Source organism: Chiloscyllium plagiosum, chromosome 3 (assembly GCF_004010195.1).
Source record: "Chiloscyllium plagiosum isolate BGI_BamShark_2017 chromosome 3, ASM401019v2, whole genome shotgun sequence".
NCBI classification, from domain to species: Eukaryota; Metazoa; Chordata; class Chondrichthyes; order Orectolobiformes; family Hemiscylliidae; genus Chiloscyllium; species Chiloscyllium plagiosum.
This window is the reverse complement of record NC_057712.1, coordinates 114,620,635-114,646,086: the sequence shown is the minus strand read 5'-3', so window position 1 is coordinate 114,646,086 and position 25,452 is coordinate 114,620,635. Positions and strand designations below refer to the sequence as shown.

At 40.9% G+C, this 25,452-nt stretch overlaps 1 protein-coding gene across 2 annotated transcripts in view; it reads right to left on the bottom strand.

Annotated features, from left to right (window-relative positions):
- Nucleotides 1-25,452, bottom strand: part of rev3l (REV3 like, DNA directed polymerase zeta catalytic subunit) — a 203,894-nt gene that overhangs the window by 66,768 nt on the left and 111,674 nt on the right. For both annotated transcript variants that reach the window (XM_043687151.1, XM_043687152.1), the window contains 4 exons: nt 18,703-23,323; nt 12,238-13,163; nt 2,827-2,909; nt 714-836 (listed from right to left, as the gene is read on the bottom strand). In XM_043687151.1, coding sequence (XP_043543086.1) covers nt 714-836; nt 2,827-2,909; nt 12,238-13,163; nt 18,703-23,323 — 5,753 coding nt within the window. The remainder of the gene's footprint in view (nt 1-713; nt 837-2,826; nt 2,910-12,237; nt 13,164-18,702; nt 23,324-25,452) is intronic.

The following is a 25,452-nucleotide window of genomic DNA, read 5'->3' as shown; positions in this document are numbered from 1 at the left end:
GACTTGGTTTGCATACCTTTGATTTTACAATGAAGAATTATCTAATAAGATAGTTGCAATTGAAAGTAATTGGAAAAAAAAAGGTTGATGCTGAGGAAATATTTCAGCTGGTGAAGGGAGATGGGGGGTGGGGTGGGGGTGACCTCCATAGCAATGGGAGGCAATATTAAAATTAGAGCAACCTTCCTTTATTTTGCTCAGCAATATATTTTCCTTTTCCTCTCCTCCACACTTGTACATTTCTGGTTTATCTTTAAATACATCTTTGCTTGTTGCATCAGCTCGTACTTATCTGATTATGGAGTTCCACAATCTAACCAGATTCTGGATAAACAATTTTTGTCATATTTCACAATTGGATCTCTTGGTAATTATCTAGTTACAACCAGTCATTCTGATCTACTGTACAAGTGGAAATACATTCTCTATATCCATTCTAACAAATTTGAACTATTACATTTATCTAAAAACAAACCCAATTTGTTCAATCTTTCCTGATAGTATAATACCAATTCTGGTATCATTCAAGGTTGCAACTTGTTAATGCCTCTTTGTTCTTTGCATAATAGAGACAGCAAAACTGTTCACAGTACCAACAGAGGTACAACAGGTCTACCACAACATTTCAAGTCCAACCTTCTAGAAATGAAGCCAGTACTTTGCAGGATTTGTTTTGATAATTATCTTATTAAATTTCACTGAAGATTTAATACCTCATGCAAAGCTTTTGCCTCCTGGAGGTTTTGTTGGCTGACTTTGAAGCCGTAAGTGTTGTTTAGAGTTGGTCCTTCTATCTGAGATGTGCTTTTCTTAGCAGACTGAAAGGCAAACTGGTTCTGGAAAAGTACACAAACATGGTCACGTACAGTTGTGAAATAGCTTAAGTACTAAAAGCTTTTTTCAGAATAACAATCTTTGCAGTTGTTTCTCTAAATATTTACCAGCTAATAGGACATTCAAGATACTGAATTACCTTAACATAAGATTGATTAACAGGCACAAGTCTGTGGTCCTGATGCCTTAAAGAAATTGCATAGAATGGCATTGCATTTATGGGATTTTGTTCCTATCTGCAGTGACCCAACTCCAGATGTTACGTTGATGCAAGTTTTTTCCCCTTGCAGATGGATGTAAAACACATTTAGTTGGTACATATTAAATGACCACTGTAATCAATAAAAAGGTGGTTCCAAAGAACTGCAAAGTGTCAGAGCATTAAAACCATGAGCTAGTTACTTTAAAAAAAGAGAAATCTTTAGAATGATCATTGTTTAGGAAGATGTTTGCTCAGTTCATACAGATGTTCAGATAAATCATAACCACAATTAACCAAGTTTATATGAAGTTTACAGTAACATCTTGCACATGAATAGTACACACAAACATTCACTCTGCTCACCCGACCGGTGCAGACTTGATGCACCAGTCTCCATGCTGTAGGCCTGTGACTGTAGGCTATGCCTTGCAATGCCTTTAAAAAAGTTTGGCAAGTCAACAGTTTCATATCGATCAATGCTACAAAAACATTTGATAAAATTATTCCCCAAGATTGCTGAGCTCCTATGTTTGACTCGAATTGAAGGGATTAAGCATCTGCACTGATGACTACACTGGGAGCAAACAATGGTGTGCCTGCATAAGATTTTGCCTGTTAAGACCTACCTGAACATCCGTTTTACACAAATGGTTTAACATATGATGGATTTTATGTCTGCAGTGAGGTTTTTACTTTCCAGGTTATGTCCAATATTAACAATTGCTAATTATATCTAATGTTTAATTGACCTTGTGCCAAAGAAATATAACACATTGTTGGATATTCAAATTATCACCAATCAAGTCAAGACAATAATATGGAGTGAAAGGAGACAAATTATTCAGCAACAACTTGAATTGAGTTTTAGTCTCTCTTAGAATGGTGAAAAACAATTATGCCAGTATCATCCACAATAAGAGATTACCCTAGTTATCCCTGATGGTTTCTATCCTGCTTAGGAATCAGTAACAGATGCTTCTGCCCAATGCTGAGGTCCAAGTGGAGGTGATTTCCCATCCTGGTCTGTGGCCTTTGTTTACTTACCCCACCACATCCACTTAAGGGAAGAAACAGAAATCAGCAGGTAAAACTTCCACATCTATAATGTGCAATAGGCTCCTAACTGCAGTACACTCCCTGATTTTCACTGTAGATTGGGATCAAGAAAAGTGGCGAGTGTTCAAGGTTGGAGCATTCAGTTAAGATCGATCAAATATGTCAGCTAATTATTGGGTCATGTTACGTTCTAGCTGAGTGAAAGATGTGGGCAGCCAATGTTCAGTCTATAAATAAAAATAAGACATTTAAACAGTGCTTGGCCATACAGAAGTTAAATATTACTGAAAAGAGAGGTTATTGAAGTTGCATTAAATCAGAAGAAGATAAAAAGCTTTGGCAACATGACTGTCAGCAACATGGCTGCATCTTGATTTCCTACTTTAGAGATCACTAATTTTAAGTTAGCCCTCGGCAAGAGAAAGATAGTGATTACTTAATTTAGCTTTCCATAATGTAGTAAATGTCTGGTCATTTTGGTGTGCTACATTGGAAATGTTTATCTCCAAAATTCCGTGAAAAAAATTATTTATTTTTCTTTCCTCACAACAGGTACTAGATAAACATTAGCCATTTTCCGAACTGCCAAACCCTGATGACAAACTACAAATAACTATTCTAAGACATATACAGGTTTAATAAATCCTTTTAAGTTGTATAGCAAATTCGAAGAGGAATTACAATTTCATGTACACCTAAAAACACTGCAAATGAACCATAATTTTTCATATTACCTTGAGTTGAGTGGTCAGTAGTACTCGCCTCAAGGAATCAGAATTACTTCCTCTTCTCTGACTTGTCTTCTGAACCCTGGGCTCTGAACAGATTAAAAGGATATGTATAATAAACAAAAAGCAAATCACAAAACCAAACTGTTAAAGTTCAGCACAGCATAATATACAGATTAAGACCAGTATTTGGTAGCTGAAACAAAAACCAAAAAAAAGAGCAGGAGTAGGCTATTTGGTACTTCAAGCCGGCTCCACCATTCAAATGACTGTGGCTGATCATTTTACACAGTTCTTTCCCGCTTTCTCCCCATAACTTTTGATCCCTTTAGCTTTAAGGACGGTTTCCAAGAACAACATTCAATATTTTGGCCTCAATTGCATTCTTCAGCAGAAAATTCCACAAGCTCATCATTCTCCTCGTGAAATTTCTCATCTTGGTCCTAAGTGGTTTATCCTGTAACCTTAGAGTGTGCCCGCCCTAGTTCTGGACTCCCTGGTCACTGGCAACATCCTTTTTACATTTATGCTGTTTAGTCCTGTTAGAATTTTATATGTTTCTACGAGGTTCTCCTTCACTTTTCAAAACTCCAGTGAAGGTTACCCTAAGCAATTCAGTCCTTTCTTAGCCAGAACAACCTCTCTCTGGAATGGAGACTCTAAACTACACACAATTCACGAGGTGCAATCTCACCAAGACCTGTACAATTGCAATAGGGCATTCCTGTTCTTAAATGCTCACACTATAAAAGGTCAACATACCCTGTGCCTTTTTCACAGGCTGCTACTTTCTGCAACTGGTGTACAGCACCACCCAGGTGCCATTGTGTCTTCCACTATTCAGATAACCTGCATTCTTGTTCTTGCTACAAAGTGGGTAACGTCCCATTTATTCACAACATACTTCACCCCTCTATTCGCATTCAACTTGTCAAAATTACACTGAAGCATTACTGCGCCCTCCTTGCAATTCAGCCCCCCACCCAGCTTTTTAGCATCTGCAAACTTAGATATCATATGTAGTTCCCTCGTGCATATTAATAAACATTGTGAATTGCTGTGGTCCAAACACTGATCTCTGCAGTAACCCAACAGTCCCTGCTGCCACTCAAAATGATCAGATTATTCCTACTCTTCACTTCCTGTCTGCCTATCACATACCCTATCCATATTTAAATATTCCCACCCCCATACACTTTGCATGCTAATCTTAATTTGTGAGACCTTACCGAAAGACCTCTGAAAGTCCAAGTAAACCACATCTACTTACTCTCCCGATCAACTCCCCAAGTTACATCCTCAAAACATTCCAGTAGATTTGTCAAGCATAATTTTCATTTCATAAATCCATGCTGATGTTGCCCAATTCTGTAACTACTTTCCAAGTGGTCAGCTATTAAAGTATTTATAACAGATTAGTATTTTCCCCACTACCATATGTTAGGCTAACCAGTCTATAATTCCTTGTTTCCTGTCTTCCTTCTTTTTTTAAAATAGTGATGTTAACAACTTTCCAAACCATAGGAACTCTCCTAGAAGGCCTACTGAAAGATGACCACCAATGCATCTACTATTTCTAAAACTACTTCCTTAAATAGTCTGGGCTGTAGATTATTGACCCCTGGGGATTTGTTGGCCTTCAAACCTATCAAGATAAATAAATGAGGAGCAGCTATCAAGTCAAAGGTGAAATCCCAATAAACCTTGCACCAACACCCATGATGCTAAAAAAAATTACAACATCCCTAATGCTGCAACACCACTGACCTTCATGCTTTGTATGGCTCAAATGCTCCCAGGCATATTCAGTACAATGCATTTTTGTATATCAATTATAAAAAGGTGCGAGTGCAACTTATTTGCTATATCTAGCTGTGTCTAGACACAGAAATATGTTGATAGTTTAAAAAAAATTATAAAAACCTAAGTATATCACTAACTACAGATATAATTTAGCAACTATCAAGCTAAAAATACTGGATCACCAAAAGAATACAGAAGGAGTAGTGGCCACCATCCCGCGTATTTCCCTTTACTTTTTTGAAGCCTTCCTTTGAACAAGTCTTGGAAAAATCATGTCTCACAAACTTGATTGAGTTTTTGAAGTATCAAAGAGGTTTGATGAGGGCAGATTGGTGGACTTCAGTAACGCATTTGACAAGGTTCTGCATGGGACACTGATGAGCAAGGTTAGATCTCATGGATTACAGGGAGAACTCGCCATTTGGATACAGAATTGGCTCAAAGGTAGAAGACAGTGTGGTGGTGGAGAGTTGTTTTTCAAACTGGAGGCCTGTGACCAGTGGAGTGCCACAAGGATCAGTGCTGGGCCCTCTACTTTTTATCATTTATAGAAATGATTTGGATGTGAGCATAAGAGGTATAGTGAGTAAGTTTGCAGATGATGATAACAAAATTGGAGGTGTAGTGGGCAGCGAAGAGGGTTACCTCAGATTACAACAGGATCTTGATCAGCTGGGCCAATGGGCTGAGAAGTGGCAGATGGAGTTTAATTCAGATAAATGCGAGGTGCTGCATTTTGGGAAAGCAAATCCTTGCAGGACTTGTACACTTAATGGTAAGGCCCTATGGAGTTTTTCCTGAACAAAGAGACCTTGGAGTGCAGGTTCATAGCTCCTTGAAAGTGGAGTTGCAGGTAGATAGTATAGTGAAGGCGGCATTTGGTATGCTTTCCTTTATTGGTCAGAGCATTGAGTACAGGAGTTGGGAGGTCATGTTGCAGCTGTACAGGACATGGGTTAGACCACTGTTGCAATGTTGCGTGCAATTTTGTCTCTATCCTATCATAAAGATGTTGTGAAACTTGAAAAGGATTCAGAAAAGATTTACAAGGATGTTGCCAGGGTCAGGACATTGGTTAGGCCACTGTTGCAATGTTGCGTGCAATTTTGTCTCTATCCTACACTGTTGCAATGTTGCGTGCAATTTTGTCTCTATCCTATCATAAAGATGTTGTGAAACTTGAAAAGGATTCAGAAAAGATTTACAAGGATGTTGCCAGGGTTGGAGGATTTGAGCTATAGGGAGAGGTTTAATAGGCTGGGGCTGTTTTCCCTGGAGCGTGGGAGGTGGAGGGGTGGCCTTGAAGTTTATATAATCATGAGGGGCATGGATAAGATAAATAGACAAAGTCTTTTCCCTGGGATGGGGGAGTCCAGAACTAGAGAGCATAGGTTTAGGGTGAGAGGGGAAAGATATAAAAGTGACCTAAGGGGAAACCTTTTCATACAGAGGGTGGTACGTGTATGGAATGAGCTGCCAGAGGTGGTGGTGGAGGCTGGTACAATTACAACATTTAAAAGGCATCTAGATGGGCATATGAATAGGAAGGGCTTGGAGGGATATGGGCCGGATGCTGGCAGGTGGGACTAGATTGGGTTGGGATATCTGGTCAGCATGAAGTTTCCGTGCTGTACATCTCTAAGTCTATTCCACATTTTTTTCAAAAATGACAGAAACAAAATAAATGAGTCAATTAGCTTTGCGTTGGTTATGGGAAAAGAGTTAGAATCAGATCTTTAAAAGAGGTTATAGCTGGGCACTTGGGAAAAATTCAAGGTAATTGGACAGAGTTAGTACAGATCTGTGAAAGGCAAATCATGCTTAAATCAATTTATTGGGATTTCTAAACAGTAACGTACTGTGGAAAAAGTGGAGCCTACTTATGTACTCGACTTGGATTTCCAAAAATGCATTTGAGAAGGTGCCCCAAACAATGGCTATTGTGCCAAGTAGAAGCACATGGTTTAAGTAATGTAAAGTCTTAGCAGAGAGAGAAGACTGGCTGGCTAGCTAACTGGCAGAACATGGACCTTTGTTTGATGTGATCAGTGGAATCCTACAGGAGTGTCTACTGAGGCCTCACCATTTTACATTATGTCAATGACTTGGCTCTTAAATTTGCAGATGACAAAGAGCTAGGAAAGTGTGTTGTAGAGAAGACCTAAGGTGGTTGCAGATTTGAATAGATTGAGTAAATGGGCAGGAGTCAGGCAAATGGAGTATAATGTAGGGAAAATGTGAAGATGTTCACTTGGCAGGAAAAATAAAACATACAGGGAGAATGACTGCAGAATTGAAGTGCAGAGGGATTTAGTTATTCCACTGTATAATTCACAAAATGTCAGCATTTAGGTAAGCAAGTAATCAAGGAGGGTAAAGGAGTGTCATCTTTTGTTAAGAATCTGAATCTCAGGAGGTTTGCTTCAGTTACAGAGTGAATTGGTAAGATTCCATCGCAAATGCTCAGTTTTGGTCTCCTTCTATAAGGAAGGATGCAAGTGCACTAGAAACAGTTCAGAAAAGGTTGATATCTGGAATGAGTGAGCTGCCCATGAGTAAAGGTTTGGTGGATTGTGTTTTTACTGCTCTGGAGTTTAAAAGAGTGAGGGGTGACTTGGTTAAAGTATATTCAAACTGAACTGTTTTGATGAGGATTCATTTTCTTTTTCTCAAGGCTTTGAAACAATGCCTCTGAAAGAGATAGAGGCAAAGTCATTGGATATTTTTAAGGCAAAAGCTAGATAATTTTTTTTTGTTAGGTCAGGGAATTGAGGGCTTTGGGGATAGAGGGGAATGTAGAATTTCAAACAAATAAAAATCAGCTATGATTGTACTGAACAGGTAGAATGGTCTCATTGTGTCGAATGGCACAATATAATCCAAATTTGTATGTTTCTTTGCATAATGTCATCCAGAAAATGAGCAGTTTCAACTACATTAACAAGACAGTTTCATTCACAAGTCAGCTTTGTCGAAAAGCAGTTCAGGCAGGGATGGAGGGCAGATGAGAAAGTACTTTGTTGACACCTTCCTGGCGCTGATTCAAAATAGTACAGAGAGCATAAAGTAGCCTCATGTTTCCTCAGATGTGGAGTTCTCGGTTATTCTTTCATGAAATGTTTGTACAGCTGACAAGGTCAGTATTTGTTGCCCTACTCTAACTGCTGCTTGGCTATATTTGAAGGGATTTCAAATCATTCATAATGTTGTGGATTGGAAACCACACATCAGAGATATACAGCATGGAAACAGGCCCTTTGGTCCAACTTGTCTATGCCGACCAAACATCCTGAACTACTCTAGTCCTATCTGCCAGCACTTGGCCCATTTCCCTCGGAACCCTTCCTATTTGTATACTCATCCAGATCCCTTTCAAATGTTGAAACTGTACCAGCCTCCACCACTTCCTCTGATAGCTCATTCTAACTCGCACCAGCCTCTGCATGAAAACGTTGCCCGTTAGGTCCCTTCTTACCCTAAACCTATGCCCTCTAGTTCTGGACTCCCCTGCCACAGGGAAATGACCTTGTCTATCCATGTCCCTCATGATTTTATAATATTCTATAAGGTCACCCCTCAGCCTCCAAAGGCCAGACCAAGTAAAAACGGCAAATTCCTTCCTCGGGAACAAGATGGATTTTTGCAATAATGAACGTTAGTTATGATGTTCATTGCTACCGAGATTAGATTTCACTTCCAGATTTCATTAATTGAATTTGAATTCTGTCAGCTTTAAACCCAACAGACGTGACCCTCAGGCTAAACCATCACCAGTCATCTCTCTCTAATGGAAGAACGACTTATGTTCTGTTAAGACTATGCACAGCAAAAATACACCACCATCTTCCATTCTGTGGTCACAGGAAATTGGGCAAGTTAACAAGTCTTGTACATGAATAAAACAACAATGATCCAGTCTCAACCACACAGTAACTGAATAAATCAGGTTTCTATAGGCAGTGGCAGTAAGGAGTTCAACGTGAGAGAAAGCGTATGAAGACTTAACAGCCTTCTGAACCCAAAGATAAAGTATTTGGCAATAACAATTTGAAAGTAATGACCAATACCTCACTTAAAGCTGCAACAAATCGAGTGGAGTTGGCAGATAACTGTCCAGAAATTTACTTTAACCTATAATTGATTTGTAGAGGACAGTGAATGTTATGTCAGAGCACAACTCTGATCAAATGGGCCGAGGAGCGTCAGGAGGAGTTTAATTTAGATAAATGTGAGGTGCTGCATTTTGGAAAGGCAAAATAAGGGCAGGACTTATACACTTAATGGTAAGGTCTTGGTGAGTGTTGCTGAGCAAAAGAACTTCGGCGGGAGAGTTGCAGGTCGACAGGGTACTGAAAGAAGTATTTGGTATGCTTGCCTTTATTGGTCAGTGGATTGAGTATGGGAGTTGGGATATCACGCTGCATCAGTACAGGAAATTGCTTAGACCACTTTTGGAATACTGTGCTTAATTCTGGTCTTCCTACTATCGGAAAGATGTTGTTAAACTTGAAAGAATTCAAAAAAGATTTACAAGGATGTTGCTGGAGTTGGAAGGTTTGAGCTATAGGGAGAGGCTGAATAGGCTGGGGCTTTTCTCCCCTGGAGACTGAGGGGTTTATAAAATCATGACTGGCATGGATAGGGTGAATAGCTAAGGTCTTTTTCCCAGGGTAGGGAGTCCAAAGCTAGACAGCATAGGTTTAAAGTGAGGGGAAGGGTTGAAAAGGGACTGAAGAGGCAACGTTTTTATGCAGAGGATGATGCGTGTATGAAATGAGGCTGGGGCAATTACAGCATTTAAAAGGCATCTGGATGGGTATATGAATAGAAAGGTTTAAGAGGGATACGAGCCAAATATTGGAAAATGCAACTAGACTAACTTAGGAAATCTGGTCGGCACGGACAAGTTAGACTGAAGGGTCTGATTCCATGCTGTACATCTCCATGTTCAGTTACAATATGATGAAAAGAGACACAAGACAATGAGATTGCATGGTCCTTAAAAAACAAAAACTGGAATTTAAAAGGTTAACATATTGCATTTTCTTTTGCCTGCACATGTTTTGAAAGGAAAACACTGCTTTATCATCCTTAGCCTATGTAAATTGGTATCCGAAATCTCGACTTCACAACTCCAGTTTCTGGTGGATAAAGATAATTTTGGCATAATTTCATTTCAAAAAAATCCTTTGCGCCTTAAATCACTGCATTTAGCTTTCAGTATTTTAAGGACTGCAGATGCTGGCAAGTCAGAGTCAATGAAGAATGGAGCTGGAAAAAACACAGCAGGTCAAGCAGCAGAGGATCAGGGGAGTTGACATTTCAGGTCAGAACTTTTCATTAGGACTGGGGAGGGGGAAGGGGGCTGAAAAATAAATAGAGGGAGGAGGTGGGGCTGGGGGATGGTGATAGGTGGACGCAGGCCTGAGGTGATTGTGATTGTCAGTGGGAGGGTGGAGCAGATAGGTGGGAAAGAAGATGGACAAATTAGATCAGGTCAAGGGGGCAGGGCAAGGAGGGAAGGCTGGACCTGGGATGACATTGGGGGGGTGGAGGGGGGGGAAAATGGAGAGATTTGGAAGCTGGTGAATTTTATGTTAAGGCCGTGTGATTGTAGGCTGCCGGAGACAGAAGATGACATGTTCTTCATCTAGTTTGCTTGTGACCTTTGTTTGACAGTGGAGGCAGCTCAGGATGGACATGCAGTCAAAGGAGGGGGAGGGAGAGTTGAAAACAGCTGGCAACTGGAAGGTGGGGTTGATTGGAGGATATGGATCATAGATATTCCCTGAACCAGTCCCCGAGTTGCACTCAATCTCTCTGATGTAGAGGGGACCACATCAGGAGCAACAGATGCAATAATTAGGAAATGCAAATGAAACTCTGCTGGACTTTGAATGATTCTTTGGGGCATTGGACGGAGATAAGTGGGGAGGTGTCAAGGCAGGCTTTACACTTCCTGCTGCCACAGGGAAAAGATGCCAGGTGTGGAGGAGAGTGTGAACCTAACAAAGGAGTCACGGAGGGAATGGTCCCTGCAGAAAGTGGATGGAGATGGGGAGGGAAATATCATTTTGGTGGTGGGGTCAGACTGCAGATGGTGGAAATGGCAGAGGATGATGTGCTGTATTTGGAGATTAGAAGGGTGGAATGTGAGAACCAGGGGATTCTATCGTCATTGTGGTTTTGTTTTGAGTGGGGGGGGTTAGGAGAGGAGATTTGGGGCTGGAGGAGTGGGAAATGGAGGAGATGCCGCTTAGGGCATTGTTGATCACAGGGGAGGGGAAACAACTGTTCGCAAAGTAGAAGGCCATCTAGGAAGTCCTGGAGTACAAGCAGGTTATACAAAGGAGAGACATTGCACTTACCCTAATTGAATTTTCAGAAGGCATTTGACAAAGGTGTCACACAGGATGCTACTAGAACAGAGATCATGATGTTAAGGGCAAGGTCCTGGCACAGAAAATGGATTGGATTACGAGCAGAAGAGAGAGTGTGGGATAAAGATGTTTTTTTCAGGGTGGCAGTTGGAGACTAGTGTTGTTCTGCAGGGGTCAGTGTTGGGATCACAACTATTCACATTATAAGTTAACCATCTGGATGAAGGAATGAACGGCATTGTTGCTACATTTTCAGATGACAGAAAAGGTAGGTGGAGGGGCAGGTTGTACTAATGGAGTGGAAAGACTTTAATAGGCTCTGAAAGTGGACGCTGAAGTGACAGATGGAATACCATGTGGGAAAGTACGAGGTTACGCACTTTGGTAGAAAGAATTGAGGAGTGTTCCAAATGGCAAAAGGCTTTGGAAATTTGAAACAGACAGGGACTTAGAAGTCCTACTCAATTCTCTTAAAAGGTTAACATGCAGGTTAACTTGGTAGTTAGGAAGGCAACTTCAGTGTTGGCATTCATTTTGAGGGAGCTAGGAATACAACAGCAGGCACATAACTGCTGATGCTGTTTTAGGTTCTGCTGAGACTGCATGTGGAATATTGAGAGCAGTTTTGGGCCCCGGATCTAAGGAATAATGTGCTCTCGTTGGAGGGGGCCCAGAGGAGGTTCACATGAATGATCCCAGGGATGAAGGGATTGTCATTATTAGGAGCGATAGAGGACACTGGGCCTGCACTTGATGGGAGTTTAAAGATGCGGGGGGGGGGGGGGGGGCAGGGGAAATTCTCATCGAAACAGAGTATGAAGGCATCTGGATAGAGTGGACGTGGAGATGATCTTCCCACAAATAGGATCCATGGACACAGCCCCAGAGCGATGGGACAACTCTTTAGAACTGACAGGAGGAGGAATTTGTTCAGCCAGATGGTGGTGATTCTGCGGAACTCATTGCCACAGAGGTTTGTGCAGGCCAGATCATGAGATAGCTAGATTCTTGATATTTAAAGGGTATCAAGGGTCATGGGGAGAAGGCAACGGACTGGGATTGAGAAACATAGCAGCCATGATTAAAATGGTGGAGCAGACATGGGCTGATTGACCTAATTTTGCTCCTATATCTTATAATCTTATGAAATATACATGAAATCAGATTCCAATGAAACAATTACAGAAATATGTATTTTTTTGTACTAGTTAAAAATTCAGAAATGAATACCTACCCATTTGTATAGGAGTACAGTAAAGCGCATCTGGAATTCCATCATTTCTAACCTTGTGGGAGACAGGGGTACTATGCAGAACTGATGCAGAATTTTCAGCAGCTTTTGTTTTAGACTGAAGGGGCGATCTTGCCAGTTGATTTTTATCAACCTGTGGAGCACCTGAAGGCACACTGTTGTTGTTTGGTGATGGGCAGTCCTCTACTGCAATCTCAGTGCTGAAGGCCAGTGTTGGCCTACTCATGTCTCCATCTTGATTTGGTTCCCACTGTCCTGCGTTAGGAGAAGCTGGCTGCTGCCATGGAGACAGCAGTGGTGAATCAGGTGAACTGTACGTGCGATAGTAATCATCATCTTCAAATGGCTTCATTCCTTTTGTTAATTGGCCTGTTGGAGACTGAGGTTTCAGGCTGTCCTGTTCTGGACTTTTTAGCTGCAATGTTTCAGGAGAGGCAGCAGGTTCACTCAACTGGACATGTCCTCCACCTTGCTCTTGGTCAGGATCAGCAGGAATTGCTATTGCTAACTCTCCAGCTGGAGAAGCCTCATGTTCTTGTGAAATCTGCAAGCACTGATTCTGGTTGGCATTCTGTGTTAGACCAAGCTGATTTTTTGAACGTTTCTTCGAGTTCTCATATTCTCTTTTCGCCTGAAGCCACAATTGCACTCGTTGTAAACCAGGTGGACTTTTACAAGGCAGGATTACAATCTTCCGGTCTTCAGAAGTTCCTAGACCAATCCTTATTTTTTGACCAGTAATATGTCTGCTCCCCGTAAAAGCAGGAGAGCCAGGTCGAGCATTTTGCGTCATCGCTGATAAGGCTGTCTTCCAGAACTGCAGTCCTTCCAATGAAAAATCTCCATCAAACTCCGGTAAGTCAGTGGGCAACCTGGTTTCAACTATCAAAACCCGTCCTCCTATCTCCCTATTATTGAAGGGGGAAAAAAAAATTTAGAAACACCATTCCCGTTGTATTTGGGTTCATCAGATGCTTACCTTCACAATTCCAATCAATAAGATAAGCATTGTTTAATTACACTCATCTGGACATCTATGGAATATGTTGCACAGTGGAAAACGAACATGCACACACATACACACCCACAGCCTTCTAAATAATTTCAGATGGTGGGGGAGACCGTTCATTTCTCAACCCCACCAAATCCAGATGGGATTAGAAATAATTGACCATCTAGCTCTATAAAAGCTTAACTGACATCCTGCGACCTGTGTATGGAATGTCCTTCCCAATTCCCCATTGAACTGGGGAGAAATTTTCTGGACACCAGTAAATAGAAGTGGGGACTCCCATCTAATTTTCCCAGCTACCTCAATCTTACCCTTCCCCTCATGTTCTATCCATATAACCAGCTTCTCTCTCTCGCTGAGGCATCCAAGCAAAGGGAAGGATTTGTACATAATCACTGCCTTCAATGGTCATATAGCACATATGCACATGTTCCTTTAATAGGAAAATTGTTTGATCCATAAATTTAGGAGAACAAGACCGAGTCCAAAGAAACATTCATACATAGTGACTCAAAATTTTAAAAAGCTATGAATACACCAAAAAGATTTCAAATTTTCTGGCTCCGATAGTAAATAGCATTGTTACTGCATCAAGACACTTGCCTGGATTGCTGAATACATTAAAAGAAACAAATTACCACTTCTATTTCAAAATGATCTGTCGTTAAAAAAAAAGGCCAATGCCAGATTAGGATTTCCTTTTCTCAATCTCAAAACTGCCAATCCAATAGAAAGAAACTGTTCCCTGCAGTTAGTTACCTAAATATTGGCATATGCAGACTGGGGTTTTGTCTTTTTGCTAAGAAGCAGCCTTTATGAATAGACTTAATGATACTGCTTACTTGCGTCTCTCTAAAGGTTACATTACGCTGTAGCAATAATATTGAATTTGTGGTATTTCCAAATAGGGATTTAGAATCAGGGAATAGGGATTATTGAGGCAAACTACACTTGCGGCATTACTTGGATCTTCATTATTTACAATGTTACATTCAAATACAACTTGTATTTCTTTACAGTGTAAGCAAGTTATGCTTGATGGGTTAAATATGTTTATTCTTGAAAATTAGAAGAAACAATTCCATTTAGGAAAGCAGAATTTATTCCATGTCCCTGTTGAGTGACCAACTACACATTGAAGCACAATAGAAAACTAAAATTACACAAAATCTGTTTGGAGAGGCATAGCGAGCCCCAGTGACACTTGCTAGAAGTTCTGAAAGATCTGCAAGCATTTGTATCCCTATGCTAGCCTACCACTTAATGGACTAGAGTGAGCAGTATCAGAAAGAAGTTTGGAGCACTCAGACTTAGTTTGAAAACAAAAATTCACTTATTCACGATAGGTATCACTGGCTGGGTTAGTGATTATTGCCCATCTCTTGTTACCCGAAGGTGTTGAGCAATGTCTGCCTGAACTACGGCAGTCCATTTTCCTCAGATGGACCCACAATATAACAAGGGAAAGCGCTGCAGATCTAACCCAGTAACGCTAAAGAAAAGCTGACATATTCCCCAGTCAGTACGCTGAATGGCTTGGAGGCGAACTTGAAAAATGGAGGAGTTCCTATGTATCTGCTGCCCTTGTCTTTGTGGATACAAATGATTGAGAGTTTGGAAAGTGCTGTCTAAGGAGCCTTGGTGAATTTCTGCAGTAAATCTTTTAGAATGGCATACACTGATGCTACTAAATGTTGACAGTAGATTGAGTAAATATTTGTGGATGTAATGCCAATCAAGTAGACTGCTTTGTCCAAGATAGTGTCAAGCTTCACAAATGAATTTGGAGTTACATTCATCCAGAAAGTCCTGTAGATGGTGGACAGGCTTTGGGGAGTCAGGTGGTGAGTTACTCATTGTCATATTCCTAGCATCTGATCTGCTCGTCGTTACAGCATTCATGTATAGTTAGTTCAGTTCACTTTGTCAGTAGTATGCCTCAGGATGTTGACAGCAAGGGATTCAGTGATGGTATGCAATTGAATATCATGGGGCAATGGTGAGAGGTTCTTCTTGTCAGAGACATTCATTTGCTGGCACTTGTCATAAAACAATACAATACAGCAAAGATCTTTCGAGCCCCTGAATCTGTATCACCAAAATATATTACGACTTACAGCACTACCGTAGTGCACCCCCACCACTAGATCCACAGCTTTGAACACTACGACATTTCAATTGCTCACCCAAGTAACTTCTAAAAGAAGAGAGATTTCCCACCTTGACCTCCTCCTGCCTTTCACTTCAAAATTATGCCTCCATGTTGTGCACTCTTCAACTAGGGGAACAGCTGCTTTCTACGGACCCTGTCCATGTCCCTCAATCTTAAACAGCTCTATCAGGTCCACAGTCTCTGCTCCAAAGAAAACAACCTGAGATTACAAAGCATCTCAATTAATGAAATGTTCCATCCAGGCAACATCCTGGTGAACCTCCTTTGCAAATCCTCCAGTGCAATCACATCTTTCCTTTAGTGTGGTAACCAGAACTGCACAGTACTCCAGCTGTGGCCTGACCAACATACTGTATAGCTTCAATATGAACTCCCTGCTATTATAAACTATGTCACGTATGATAAGAATGTTACTTGTCATTTGTCAACCCAAGCCTGATATTATTCAAGTCTTGCTGTGCTTTGGACATGGACTGCCTCAGTGCTGAGTTGTCATGAATCGTGCTGACCATTGTGCCATCACTGGTGAACATCCCCACTTCTGACCTTATAATGGAGGGAGGTCAATGGCAAATGCTAAAATGGTAGGACATTACCCTGTAAAACACTTGCAGAGATGTCATGGACTTCAGAAAACTCATCAAGTTCAACCATCTTCCTCTGTGCCACACATGACTCCAACTACCACTCCTGATTCCCTTAAACACTAGTTTTGCTAGGGTTCCTTGCTGTTACACTTCGTCAAATGTAGTCTTGGTTCATCTCACCTCTGGAATTCAGATCCGTTGTCCAAGTGTGAACCATGGCTGCAATGAGGTCAGGGGCTGAGTGGCCCTGGTGGGATCTAAACTGCGTGAATTGAACAAATTATTGCTAAGCAAATGCTTCTTGTCATCACTGTTGATGACACCATCATTTTTACTGATGATTGAGAGAGTACTCTGATGGGATGGTTGGTTGTTTTGGATTACCCTGTGTGGCAACAGGACATAGCTAGGCTGTTTTCCATACTTTCAAGTAAATGTCAAGTGTTCTAGCTGTATTTGGGATAGGTTTAGAGCATACTATGTCAAACTAAATCCCCCGGTTTCTTTTTAAGTTGAAGAGCAAAAAGAGAGATCAGCATTGGAGTATAGGTTGTTCTGCTATGACGTGCATTTCGTCAACACAAATTCACTAACATGATTGATAAATTGGGGATGTTGTTTCTAAAGTGGGAACTCCTAAAAAGTCTGTTGGCTATAACAAGATTACATCACCAACGCTTTAAGTGCTGTTTCTAAAGCACAAATTTTCTCTTACACTCGGTTATACAAGAATGTAACCATCATGTTATGGAAGAGCTGACTGTGTTGCATTTATTTACAATACTGCACATTAGCAAGATGATGATGAAAACTTTGAAGAAGGTGCAAAGTCTACAAAATGGTTCCAACATAATCATAGAATCCCTACAACCCGGAAGCAGGTCATTCAGCCCATCAAGTCCACACCAAAGAGCATCCCATCCAGATGCACCCTTTACCCTATCGTGTAACCCTGTAGTCCCATGGCTATTCCACCTAACCTGCACATCCCTGGACACGATGGGTAATTTAGCATGACAAATCCACCTAACCTGTACATCTTTGAACTGTGGGAAGAAACCAGAGCACCCAGAGGAAACCCAATCAGACAGTTGCCCAAGGGTGGAATTGAACCGGAGTCTCTGTGCTGTGAGGCAGCAGTGCTAACCACTGAATGATTGATAAGGGACTCCATTTATGAAGGATGGATTGGAGACACTGGGGCTAATCTCCTTAAAAAAAGGTTTAAGAGAGATTTGAAAGAGATGCTCAAGTTCACAAGGGATCTGGACAGAGTAAATGGACAGCAATTGTTCCTGTGGATGGAAGAGTCAGGAACCAGAGTAAAATATTTAAGGTGACTATCAAAAAAAACTACAATGGAAGGTAGGAGAAAGTGAGGACTGCAGATGCTGGAGATCAGAGCTTAAAAATGTGTTGCTGGAAAAGCGCAGCAGGTCAGGCAGCATCCAAGGAGAAGGATAATTGACGTTTGGGCATAAGCCCTTCTTCAGGAATGAGGAGGGTGTGCCAAGCAGGCTAAGATAAAAGGTAGGGAGGAGGGACTTGGGGGAGGGGTGTTGGGAATGCAATAGGTGGAAGGAGGTTAAGGTGAGGGTGATAGGCCAGAGAGGGGTTGGGGGCGGAGGGGTCAGGAAGAAGATTGCAGGTCAAGAAGGCGGTGCTGAGTCTGAGATGGGGGGAGGGGAAAATGAGGAAGCTGGAGAAATCCGCATTCAACCCCTGTGGCTGGAGGGTTCCTAGGCGGAAGATGAGGCGCTCTTCCTCCAGGCGTCGTGTTGCCATGGTCTGGTGATGGAGGAGGCCAAGGACCTTAATACAATGGAAGGTAACCATAGTGAATGGTTTCAATCTGGAAGCATTGCTCAAGGTGGAGGTTAAGGCAGACATTTCAGATTTTCAAAGGGAAATGGATAAGCCACTGAAGAGAAAATAATGCAGGCTTATTCACAAAGGGCAGGGAGTTCCCTCACTAAAACTGCTGCAGAAACCAACACATTCAAATGGACCAAATGGTCTTCTATGATTCTAATCTACTCTCTAAAATCAATTTGTTCAGAAATTTATAAAACTGCTGAAGTAAAAGTACAGTAAATGTTTACTACAACAGGAGATCTATTGCCTAAAATGAGTAGAAAATTGAAGCTTGCTTAAAGACTTCATAAATGCTAGTAAATCATTCTCCCAGTGTGTGCGTGGGTTTCCTTCGTGTGCTCCGGTTTCCTCCCACAGTCCAAAAATGTGCAGGTTAGGTGAATTGGCTATGCTAAATTGTCTGTAGCGTTAGGTGAAGGGGTAAACAGAGGGGAATGGGTCTGGGTGGGTTGCGCTTCGGCGGGTCGGTGTGGACTTGTTGAGCCGAATGGCCTGTTTCCACACTAAGTAATCTAATCTAAGCTAAAGAATAAGTTAATTTTTGGAGGTGATACAGAGAAAGTTTCTCTTGATGATATTTAGATTCTGAGTCAGTAGGCCAACCTTTCTGTAAAAAGAAAAAAATTAACTTGCATAACAGTCGGTATATCATAACTTAAACGATGTACAAGTCAGAATATATCAAACAACTTTTTAATGTTATCATTGTGTAGCATCATATATTTGACGTCAAAATAGGACTTTAGATAAATTCACACTTCCACAATTTTAAACAGTGAGAGAGGCAGTAACCATCTCACCTGGGCTTTTCTGGAGCATCTGAAGGATCGCTGCAGAATGGTTCTTGGTAGACAATTTCTGCCAGATTATGATCATACAGCGTTGCCACGATTTCCTCTCGGCTTGGTGGTGACATTAAAGGCTTTAGAATGTGAGCACCTGACGTGCGGCTAATATAACAGCTATGTTTGGTTTGTAATGGTGAATTGACGGATGCTGGAGAACTATGAGACGTTGCTGGTGAACCATTACTATATTTAGAAGCACAAAGCTCTGGATCTTCACAGCTTATTGCTGCCATGTCATCACCAACAAATCCTATAGCTCCATTTGGACTCGAGCCAGTCGAAAGGGCAGACAAACACACATCAGATCGGTCACATTCTCTTCCACTTCCTTCATCTAATAGCATTAGTTGACTACTAGATGACTTTATTGGGCTGCAGGAAGTTCCATTCTCCAAAGGATCATGGCAACGATTGGAAGTCTGATCCTTCATCTCAACAATAGACATTCCAGACAAATGGGTGCTGGATGATTCAGAAGAGTTTGACAGAACACTTTGAACTGGCATGTCAAAGCTTTTATTTAATTGTTTCAACTTCTCTTCACTGTCTAAAAAGGACTTTTCAAACAGATCAGGGCTGACTGAGCCAGATCTAGCCCACTCAACATTGGTTGATGGCTGATGTATTTGGTCAGAGTGCTGCACTTTACTGCTTTGGGACTTGTATCCACAAGTTTCTATTACTGCCTGGGCTGGAACAGATTCCTGGACATCACTCAAAAATTTTTGAGGCAGATTTTGCTCAGCAGCTGGCATGAATTGGCAGCCAGAATATACAGTGCAATACCTGGTTTGTCCAACAGTATTGATATCAAAATTGTAAGACGGAGGAAGTTCTGGTGATAAGCTGTCAAAACTGTAACTATCAAACCCTGCGTCGGAATGGAAAACAGGGTTGTCATCAGAAAAAGGACAATTGGATTGAGAAGTTTGAGATTTCTTGGGTGGCACTCTTTTTGAGGTTTTGGTTTTCTTCTGCACAATATTTGCACTTCTTGCGTTTTTCATTTTTTTAGAAGCAGCATCCTTTTGGGACTTTGAATGAGCAACAGAGAGAAGACCAGAAAAGTCTGTGCCAGCAGAATTTTTATTGAAATCATTTTGCTCATTTGGGCAAGAAACACTTCTGTGAAACACAGCTTTTGGTGAAGGAGCTTGAACATTGCCTTCTTGTGTTTTTTGTTGCCTTTTCTGTAGTAATTCGCGCAAAACAGTGAGACTAGACTGAGTACCACTAAAAGGGGCTTGGCTATCCATTCTAGGACAGTGTTCAGATTTCTGAGAGTGGGGTGCAATATTTGTGTCCAAGAAGGTTTCAGACACTGACCTCTGCTTTATTCTGGGAGGGGTGAAGTCAGATATATCTAAAATGTTGGTGGTTTCTTGTTCCCCTTCCACAACCTTTTTCACTAACTTAGTCTGGCTACATGAAATAAAATTAAGACAATGACCATCCTTTTCATTTTCGACTGGAGAAATCCTGTGAGGTAAATCCATACCATTATTTCCTTGTGAATATGCTGATTGTTGATTTACCTCAGAAATAAGTAGAGCAGATTTTGATTGCTGGTGAGCTTTGGATTGCTGGTGAGCTTTGGATTGCTGGAATTGTTGAAATGAATGATTTACTTTGCCATCAACCTCAAGCTCTGACTGAGATAATGTAGATTTCTGGTGAGATTTAAGTGTTTGTGCATTCTCTCCATTTTGAATCTCTCTAGTTTCAGAAATATGCTGACCACCATCAACCTTTATTTGGTACATAATCTGTGACCTCGGCTGCGATGAATTGTTCCTCTGTATCCTAAACATGTCTTCGGTTGAATGAACTGGCAAGTGGGAGTACTGTAAAGACTGTGGATGATGTTGAACTGTGGAAGAGGCTGTTAACTGACCAAAACACCGCTGATTCTGAGGAACAGCCAGTGTTGTCTGTGGTTCAAGGTTAGTGTCCATCGATAATTGAAAATTCTCAGTTATTTGAGCCTTGTTATCCAACATGTAAATAGACTCAGGCTGAACACAAGAAGGACTTGTTTTACTGAGACTGAAAGGAAGACTAGAATGCAACTGGGACTGAGAACACGTTGCCAACTGAGACAGTGTATCTGAGACTTGTTCACCTGGCGGATAAGGGAAATCGTGCAAATTTGTGCTGTCATCAACTTCCAGCAACGAACAATAGTAGCCCCCAGAATCACCTTGGATTTCTTCAGAATAAGGCTGTGTTGAAGGAAGATGCCCTGTCGAACAGAGGCTAAGAGGAATGTTGGGTTGCTCATCAGTCTTGGAAATGGGATCGGATTCTACAGCAAGCACATTTTCAAAATTTCCACAAAACCTTCCAATTGATTGTTCTTTACAGGAGGAATTCGGTTCTGTGTTGACAGGCTCAGAGCTTACCTCTTGCTCATTTGATTCTGAACTTTGCAAAGTTCCTTGCTTCGCAGCAAGATATGGAACTACATTTTTTGGTTTCCGGGTCCATCTTTTTCTGGTTTTCTTGCGCTGCTTTACCTTCTGTTCATCTTTTTCACCAACTGCCACTTGCTTAACTTTTTGGGGTCCTTTCATCCTTTTAGCTGTAGCACCAACGTTAGAGGGAGATTTTTTCCTGGATTTCAAACATTGCTTTTTTCCACGATTTCTACTGCCTTGCAACAAATAATTAGAATTATTTAAAGCAGAGGGGTCACTCTCTCTTATCAGCACATCTTCTGTTGACACAACTGATAGCATTCCATTCCCTTGCATTTCACTTGGTGACCAGCAACGAGGCGGTGATAGTTTAGAAGGACTTGGCATTCTCTCCGACATAAAGCCGAGTTTGTACATAACATCTTTATATTCTATTGAACAGTCATCAGCTTCAGCACTGTAGCAGGGCGAAGGAGGAGAAAGTGGTGAAAATTCTACTTTTTTTATAGTAAACACACTTCTTTTCCCTTGAGCTTGGTTAGCAATATTCAGTTTTTCCTTTCTTTGTAGTTTTTTAAATCTTCCAGTTCTTTTCTTTAAGCTCGACTGAACTTTTGCTTTTTTCCCTCTTTTTGGTGTAGGTATTGATAGCAAAGGTTTGACAACAACAGGAGGTTCAGTGACCTTCGGCCACCAGTCTTTTAAAGGTGAAATTTTGTGATATTTTTGCAGTTTATCTTCATCGAGAAGAACGTGGTCCTCATTTGAATCCACTTTTCCTATCTTAACTAGCATATTTTTTCTACCCTTGAATCGGTTAATAATAATATATTTTATAATTACAGGAGGTTCTTTCTTATTAAGCCTTCTTCTTTTACGTGATCGCTGAGAATGATCTATACTGTTATCATTGACTTTTGAACATTCTGACCGAGCTGGACTGATCTTGAAGGTTTCTGAGCATTGACCATGCTCGCTATCTTCAGTTTCATAGCTTACTTTCCGCTTTGTTCGGAGTGTATACTTACTGGACGCCAATCGAAGTGACTGTCCTAGACTATTTTCAGGAGATCCATCCTTAAAGATTTGGGAGTCTAAAGAAAATCCATTACCTAAAGATTTCACTGTATTGTGACCTAGAGGTATTTCATTTTGCAGTACCCTATTGCTACAAGAATTCAGTTCTGTGGATTGGGCACTTGTTCCCTTTGTAATTGTTGAATTTTCGGTCAGCTGGATACCAATTGATCTCTTTTTACTCAACTTGAGCTTTAACCTGCGATCATCTTGTTTTTGAAGTTTCGAGGGCCTGTTGAACATTTTTTCTGGACATTTCAGACAGTTAGGAAGTACTACGCTAGGGAAGAATGTATACTGTGCCTCATGCTGATCAATTACAGTTCTCTCTCTTTGGGTTGCTTGAAAGTCTTCATATCTAATTTTAAGTTCAGTATGATTTTTTGCAGTGTTGCTTTCAGCATCTATTGCTGTACTTCTTTGGCCTTCAAAAAGCTGAACCCCATTTTTTACACCTCTCGGAGGAATCAAAGATTTGTCACACACGGTGTTCTCTGTTTTATTGGACGCATGAGGCACTTTATTAGCTATTCGCCCAACCAAGCAATCAAGAGTTGAATTACTATGAAATTCATCTTCACTGGTTTGATTTCTTGGATGTGTAAATGACAACCTTTTTTCACAGTTAATGCTGATATAACGCTTTACCCTTTGAAGTTTATCAGTTTGCACTGGAACCTGATTTTCATAGTCACTGGTAATACATTTATTTTCACAGACTGCACTTGGAGATTTGCCAACCATTTCAGCATCTACAAACTTCACATTGTGAGAGCCAAGGTCTTCGCTAGATGTGCTGTATTTTAATTCATAACTGGCTTCATTCGATAAGTTAGAAACAGCATGTTCAGGCTTCTTTGTCACAATGAATGAATTTTGATAAGAAGGTAATTCTGTGGCATTTAAATCATCGAGTGCATGAGGTGTGGTACCTGCATGATTGTACTGTAGTCTAACATGATCAGATGATGGCAGTTCTAACATCACAGTCTCTTTGTGAAATGTTGACTTTGTCAGAACTTTGTCTCGGACTGCTAACGTAGAATGAGTTCTTGAACCATCTTCATTCAAAGTGTTATCTAAAATTCAATAAGATAGCCATGGAATCACTGAAGGGTGGAAGACCATGAAAATGCTTCAGCTTAATATAATACAAATCAGAAAAAATATGAATTTCTTTTAAGTGCTGAGATGTCACTAACCCATAGCACTTGTTTTCTTGGGTCTGGTGTAAAATGAAACAGAGTAACTCAATTCATCCATGCTCTGAAAATAAATCTCAGCTGCTGCGCTTTCAGGTTACCTCAGTACTGTTGTTTGCTTTCCTACTGAATAATTACTAAAATATAAACTGCTATGTGCTTCATAGTACAACTGCACTCAAGATTATTCTTACCCCTTACATAACAATAAATGTACACTGAATTGTCTCAAAGATAATACAAGTCCCATAATAGATACTAGTTTGCATTCTACAAAGTTAAATTGACTCCAAATACTTACAGAACCATGGAATTATAACAGCACAAAGACTGTAATTTAGCTGGTCAAGTCTGTCTGCTCAGAAGAGCCGCTCTAACTCTACCCCCTTCCCAAATAAATGTAATTCACTTCTGAAATCTGCCTCACCATACTCAGGTAGAGCACTCAGATTTAAATCAGTCCACACACAAAATCCTTTCTTCCTCACTGCTTTTATCACCAATTATCTTAAATCGGTGCCTTCTAGTTCTTAACCCTTCTGCTGATAGAAATGTTGGCCAGACCTCTCTCTTAAATCACCTCTCACCCATTACATCGGAGGAGAATAGCATCAGCTTTGCCAATTTATCTTTGGAACCAATACCCTCAATCCCTGCAAGTTCTCCAAAATATTAGCTTCATCATATTTACTTCCTTCCTCAAGCATGATGTTCAGGATTGTACAGTTATGGTCAAATCACTTGTTAAAAAATAACTTTTTCTTTGCTCTGGTACTCTTATTTCTCCAGGAGTAATGCTCAGGATCCATGTGCCTTATAAACTGCTTTCTCAACCTGCCCATTTGTGTACATGTAAGTCTTGGTTCATCTGCTCCTGATCTCTGTTCAGATTTGCACCCTTTGTTTTATATTGCATTTGTTTGGTCCTCCTAAACCAAATCACTCACATTCCTCGACATTAAATTTTAGCTGCCTGGTACCAGCCTGTTTATGCTTTCTTGAAAAACTTTAACACCTTTGCTGTTAAGAAATGGAGGTTATGCTATGGCTTCCTCAAGGTCAGCAAGTCATCTGCGATGTTAGTTTCCTCTTTGTATTTCTTGGACCATTTACAGTAAACCTAAACCCTCACTGAGAGGAGAGCCTTCACGTTGTTCGCATATAAAGACACTGTGGTCCTCAGTTCACAAAATCCCCAAGCTTTAGCATGAATCCAGTGAATTGTGTTTCCAGACAAGACAAAGCAAGAGACAGGAAGGTTAGCTGTGTGGAGAAATGATAAAAATTCTTTAAAAAGATATATAAGACAGGTTAAGAGAGTCCATGAGCAGATGGAAGATTGAGTACAATGTGAGGAAATAAACAAACTTTAAATTCTCATCCTCATCTTCAACCTCTAAGGCACTGCTCCTTCTCCTCTCTGCAACAAGTTCCAGTTCTCTAAGACCTCATCATTCCACGTATTTGTGTTGGTGTGCATCCAAATTGCCTTTGCTGCATCTCAGACACCCATACATTTTGGCTGCTTTGGCATAAGCTCTGGAAGTCCCTCCAGAACCCCCTCTCACCTCCACTCTTTCTAGAAGACACTCCTTAAAATTCATATCAACTAAGCTCTTGGTTACCTGATTCTATTGTAGATATCAATTATTTTTCAATAACATAGCAAAGATGAGTGGGAAAACAGAGGACTGGGATGGGGAAGGCACAAGCAATCTCCCAGAGGTAACAGTGGCTGAAGGATCTGAACTGAAGGGAATTTATATTTGCCAGGAATTGGTGTTGGAGAGACTGTTAGGTCTGAAGGCTGATAAGTCCCCGGGGCCTGATGGTCTACATCCCAGGGTACTGAAGGAGGTGGCTCTAGAAATCGTGGATGCGTTGGTGATTATTTTCCAGAGTTCGATAGATTCAGGATCAGTTCCTGCGGATTGGAGGGTGGCTAATGTTGTCCCACTTTTTAAGAAAGGAGGGAGAGAGAAAGCAGGAAATTATAGACCAGTTAG